General features: G+C 46.5%; 1 protein-coding gene across 1 annotated transcript; it reads left to right on the forward strand.

Moving 5' to 3' along the window:
• The first annotated feature begins 225 nt into the window (after positions 1 to 225).
• On the forward strand, positions 226 to 3,687 carry LRATD1 (LRAT domain containing 1). The gene has a single exon (XM_082851693.1). The coding sequence runs from the start codon at positions 374 to 376 to the stop codon at positions 1,253 to 1,255; it is 882 nt and encodes a 293-aa protein (XP_082707819.1). The 5' UTR covers positions 226 to 373; the 3' UTR covers positions 1,256 to 3,687.
• Positions 3,688 to 6,004: the final 2,317 nt, after the last annotated feature.

Genomic DNA, 6,004 nt, shown 5'->3' on the forward strand with positions numbered 1-6,004 from the left:
CCTTTCCTCCAACCCACCCCTCCGTCCCTTCCTGGGTGTCCCGACTCCCACGCTGCCACACCCCGCGCTGTCCTTCCCACTGGGACCCCGCACGCCCTCCCGCGCTCCAGCCTCTTCTCTTGTGGGCGTTGGGCCGGGTTCCGGTACAAGGTCCGAGGCTGCGTGGCGGCGTCCGCTCTTGCCCGCCGGACTGCTGGCTCCCGTGCCGGTCCTGGCCCCGGGGAGGCGGTTGACTCCAGTACAGGCGCGCGGGCGGCCAGGGCCCGGGGGCACGGCTCGTCCTGGGGAGGGCAGCGCGACTCTGATCGTGTCTCTGCGTCTCCTCTGTGCTTCCGCAGATCCCGCTTCTGGCCCCGGCCTCGCCGCGTCATTGATGGGCAACCAACTGGACCGCATCACCCACCTTAGCTACAGCGAGTTGCCCACCGGGGACCCGTCGGGGATCGAGAAGGACGAGCTGCGGGTCGGGGTTGCCTACTTCTTCTCGGATGAGGAGGAGGACCTGGACGAACGAGGCCAGCCCGACAAGTTTGGCGTGAAGGCCTCCCCGGGCCGCGCTCCCTGCCCGGAGAGCCCTAGCCGTCGCCGCCACCACCACCTGCTGCACCAGCTGGTCCTCAACGAAACTCAGTTCTCCGCCTTTCGGGGCCAGGAATGCATCTTTTCCAAAATGAGCGGCGGCCCTCAGGGCGCCGACCTGAGCGTCTACGCGGTCACGGCGCTGCCCGCGCTCTGCGAGCCCGGCGACCTGCTGGAGCTGCTGTGCCTGCAGCCCGCGCCAGAGCCGCCCGCGCCCGCCCCGCACTGGGCCGTCTACGTGGGCGGCGGGCAGATCATCCACCTGCACCAAGGCGAGATCCGCCAGGACAGCCTGTACGAGGCGGGCGCGGCCAACGTGGGCCGGGTGGTGAATAGCTGGTACCGCTACCGCCCGCTGGTGGCCGAGCTGGTGGTGCAGAACGCCTGCGGCCACCTGGGCCTCAAGAGCGAGGAGATCTGCTGGACGAACTCGGAGAGCTTCGCCGCTTGGTGCCGCTTCGGCAAGCGGGAGTTCAAGGCGGGAGGGGAGGTGCCGGCCGGCACGCAGACCCCGCAGCAGCAGTACTATCTCAAGGTGCACCTGGGTGAGAACAAGGTGCACACGGCCAGGTTTCACAGCCTGGAAGACCTCATCCGCGAGAAGCGCCGCATCGAGGCCAGCGGCCGCCTGCGTGTGCTCCAGGAGCTCGCCGACCTTGTGGACGACAAGGAGTAGCCTGGGGGAAGCCGCCCGCCCCTCCAGCCTCCCCGCGCCCCGCTCCCTCCCCCGCCCGCGGGCTCCCAGGCCGGCGATTCAGCACCCCCCGACCCCTTGAGTGGCCACCTGCAGCGGCCAGCGCCCGGGCTGCAGCCTCGCATCTTTCTGGCAAGTGGCAGGTAGTCCCAGGAACTGGCCCCGGGACTGAAGGGGCCGCGCCCGCCCGGCTGAGACCCCCAGTGGTGATGATGGTGTTGGGAGACCCAGCGTGCGCTTGCCCCTTGAGTTGTAAGTGGGGAGAGGAGAACGGGCCGAGGGAAGCAGGGACAAGACCTCCCCCCAAGAGTCACTGGTCTAGTGACTAACACCTGACCTACTAGAAAGGGACCATCACCGCCCCAAACGTGCACACACAGACCGGTGGGAGGTGAGAATGGATCCTTTCAGGGCACAGCTCAGCTCTAGTATGGATGTGTCCCCAGACTGCAGGATTTCCAAGAAATCGAGCCTGTCCCTCATGCACTTGTGAATAATTCCACGAGGGAGCAAGCACTTCGGGACTCCGGGTTATCCCGAGGCTGCCCGGGACTTTTTCAGCTCTCCAGTCCCTGGTCTCCTGACATTGTATCCCAGGCTCCGGGCTAAGCAAGACAGTGTTTGTTTTGCTTCCCGTTCTTTCCACCTAGGGAAGCGAACGCCACTCCCCAACGGCATTTGCCTGTGAGTCTCCCTTGCTGGCAGAAGGGATGCCTTCCCGGTCCCCGGAGGATAATGGTGCAGCGAATTTGATGAGGAGAGCCGGCCCCGCCCCCCTGGACAAGAGAAGGCTCACACCAGGTGTCCGCGAACTTGAATCTGTGTAAAGGGCGCTTGTTCTCAACCCTAGATGGCTCCCTCCTTGGGCTGCGTTTCAAAAATAACCACAGTTTTAAAGGGGTTGGAGAAGACGGAGGGGAAAGACATGGCAACATTCCAGAAACCAGCATTATTACAGCACCATAGCCAGTGTATTTAGTTTGGCTTTTCCTAACACAGAAATCTCAGAAGGTGGGGAAGTGGAAATAAAGTCTTAAAATCGAGAAAGCAGTTGTCCAAATATGTCAACAAAGCCTATCGTGTTGATGTTTTTTTATTGACCATTTTAGCAACATGCTAATAAAATTTCAAATTGAAATTTTTATTTTCATGGCTTTAATCCATGATAGTTTAAATACTGGGGGCCATTAAGAGTGGATTTAGCTAAGAGCTTAGCTAACATTGCCTTTTCACTCTATTTTTCTCAAACCTTATGGGAATTCTGTTTTTGAATATTGTAGTTAATTTTTGGGCTTTAACGGCAGCCCTAGTAATGGTGGAGTTGTTAATCCATGTGTATATTGTGCTGAATCTCCATCAGTTAAGGGGTTTACTGCTTCGGTGGAAATTGCTAGCAGGTTCCATGATGTTAATTTCTCGATGTTGTATACCACTACCATTCCACATTTGCATTTCTATTTTTCTTCCTCTCCCCCTGATCTTCTTAAAAAACGAATGTAGAATTGGTGGCTTTTTCCCCCTTCTCTTTAGCCAGTCCCACAATTCATTCCTAAAAACCGGAAAGAACTTCCAGGATCAGGTCGATCGTACGGTTTTCAAAAAATTAAGGCTGTTTGAAACCCCTTCCTTGGGTAAGGACTTACCAACTTCTCTCCTGTGCTGCAGCCCCAGCCTGATTAACTGTTACTCGATTCAGTGTGTGTCAGACACACCTCCAGCATCTACGTCCCGTCCCTTCCAGGGGAATTTGTCAAATAATGGTGTTTAGCTAATTGTTGCAAGCAGTCGCCTACTGACAGTTGTGATTTAGTTGGACAGCAAGTATTAAGGCCAGAGCCAGTTTCTTGGCATTTCAAAAACAATGCAATAAAAACTAGTCGAGGTTAGCTGCGACTGGAAATGCCTTTCTTTTGTTTGTTTTCATGGTAAAATGATTCATCTCTGTTTTGTTTTTTGGTTTTCAGCCTGGATTCATTCCCTGATCTTGACTCAAAAGGTCAGCTCAATGAACTATGAACTAGAGTATTTTTCTTAAGCCTATTGAGTGATTTATTTTTAAAAAAATGTTTAAATGCCTATGCTTTTCTTTCAGCACATACAACAGCAAAACTTTTGTAATAACGAACTTAACATTTGCATGTATGGAGAACTGGAAATCATTTATTTCCCTAACTTATTCCCCTTTCAAATAACAGATGTCGGATCCTAAACCGAAATTCTTGATTGTATCTACACAGCCCACATTCTTTACTGTGTCCTCCTACTGTATCTTGGCTCTCTGCTGTATTAAATACCATCCTAAGCATTTGTTCGAACAGGACTCCTTCTTGACATTTTGTCTTCTACCTGTCACTCAGAGGGTGGGACTTTAGCAAAAGAAATGAACGGTCTCTCACACCTGAGATTTATTTCCTCTGATGGTACATAATCTGATTTTGCTCTTACTAAGAGGGTCACTATAACAGAGGCTTAGCTTGATACTTGCTGAGACTAGATTAGCAATAAAAATAAGAGTTTGGCAGCCAAAGTAGCACTCATGACTATATTGGTCTATTAAGGATTGGGTTGATGATGATACTTTTACAAATTCACGATAGAAAAACACTAGTTACAAAGGGAACTTGAAAGGTCTGTATATTCCTTATATTACTCCTGAAATTTTTGTTATCTGTTGGTCAATGTTAATAATAACCAGTGGCAGAATAATTCTAATTGTAGTACAGCATGAAGAGCCTATTATCAAGATATTGTCTAATAGTTTTATGCTGGAAAACGTTCAGCAATGGGAATGACAGCGAGAAGGTGGAAGGTCTCTTGGAAGATGGTACCAGTAGACTTGAGTTTTATTATGAGCAGATATAATATCTCTGGATGTTATCAGAGTTATAGAAACTAAGCCAAAAGCCTCCTGACGTTTTAATAGAAGTCAGGGATTTAGTCTGGGTTTTCGTTATCCTCAAGAGAACAGAGCTTCATAGTGACTTTCATGGTGTTGAGTGTGGCCTAGCTAGTGGTGGGTCCCGTCAGTGATGTGGTGCAGAAGAAAACTATCCATAGACCCCCATCCTTTCTCACTTTCAGAAGGTGATTCTGAAAAGCAAACTACTAAAAAAAGATGAATATTTTTACTTCAGGGACTGCTTTGCTACACATTTGGTAATTAAGGAAAAAAAAAAAAAAGGAGGTAGAATGGGGAGAAGGGAGGTTAGGCTTACTTTAAACAAAACCAGTCCTGAAACACTGTTATTCTCAAAGTATATCTTTGTATATAAAAAAAGAATTCTGTAGAAGTTACATGTATTGCATTTCTTTTTTAAAAAATTAAAAGTATATTAATGAGCCAAATAGATATAAAGTTCCTCAGTATTTAAAAATTTAAATGCCTGTCATGACTGTATTTTATTAAATGAAGCAATACCATCAAGTCACTGAAAGTTATAAAACACTTGTGCCAGATTAGAACATCAAACACAGACGCAGCTGTAAGTTCAGTGACGTCACCTGATTTTACTAGACTTTCAGAATTTTGATGTTTATCTTCCTCTTTGTGTCATGTTTCTGTGGTGAACACTTTTGTTTGAATATTTTTTTTCCAGAAAAGCATGCTATTGGTGTTTACAAAAGAATTACCTGAGTAATCCGTTTATCCTAACAGTTTTCAAACATTACCTTATTGATTATGTTGGGTGTGTGCTTTCAACACCCCTAAGAATTCAGTGTCTTTGGCATCTAATAAATGGAGCAGGGTCCAATTTCAGTGAAATTAATACTAACTGTACAAACATAACAGAGCTACCTGATTTACTTTTATCTACATGTCTATTTTTAAATCATTCTGCTTTCTCATTTTTAGACAAATGAAGACAATCTAGTTAGGTGGGCCTTTCAGAGATGATTTGCCACGTGCATAAAGGGTCTGCAAGTGAAAAACACAGGCTTCCAGATTTCTGGAAACATTAAGAACTGTGTTTAGAAAATGGTTGTCTGAGATCCAACTCTATATTTTTGCTGACAATTACTAGCTATTAGCAGAATATATATATGTGTGTGTATGTGTGTTTATATACACACACATTTATAATCCTTATACATGTATATGTATACATACATATAATAATTTACACAGGTCATATATGCAAATGTGCATGTGTACACACATATATAAATACATTTCTACCTATAGCTAATAATTGTGATTTCATTCAGAGATATAGATATATGTACACACATACATGCAAACTATTTAAAAATAAAATGGAGAGTGACTTGAGATCTACAAAAACAGGAGGAAACATTCGAGGGTGCAAAATAGCTAATGAGTAACTGGGACACCAAGGCAGCTCTGCCTAAAACGAAGCATAACCAAAAAGAAGAAAATGTGGGAGTTGCAGTTAGTTTTAGTCTCACTTTTAGAAGACTACGTTCCTTGTTTCTCTAAAATCGACAAAAGCTTCAAAGGAAAGCTGTATAGATTATAAAGTAATTGCAAAAGAAGACACAAGATGAAGTGGAGAGGTTATGAGATGATAAAATAAGCTAATAAGCTTTTCAACAGGGGATACCTGTTCTCCATTCGAACTGAAGACAGAAAGCTAAGATCTTATTTTCCAACCATTTCATAATTTATAAAATCTCTGATTTCATAACTCATAGGTTGTATGTTTACCTCATTTGAACTTGCAATATAAGAGATTTAAGCATTTGAATACGTTAGGGAAAAGGAAAAATAGT

Source organism: Leucopleurus acutus (assembly GCF_964270905.1).
Source record: "Leucopleurus acutus genome assembly, chromosome: 12".
NCBI classification, from domain to species: domain Eukaryota; kingdom Metazoa; phylum Chordata; class Mammalia; order Artiodactyla; family Delphinidae; genus Leucopleurus; species Leucopleurus acutus.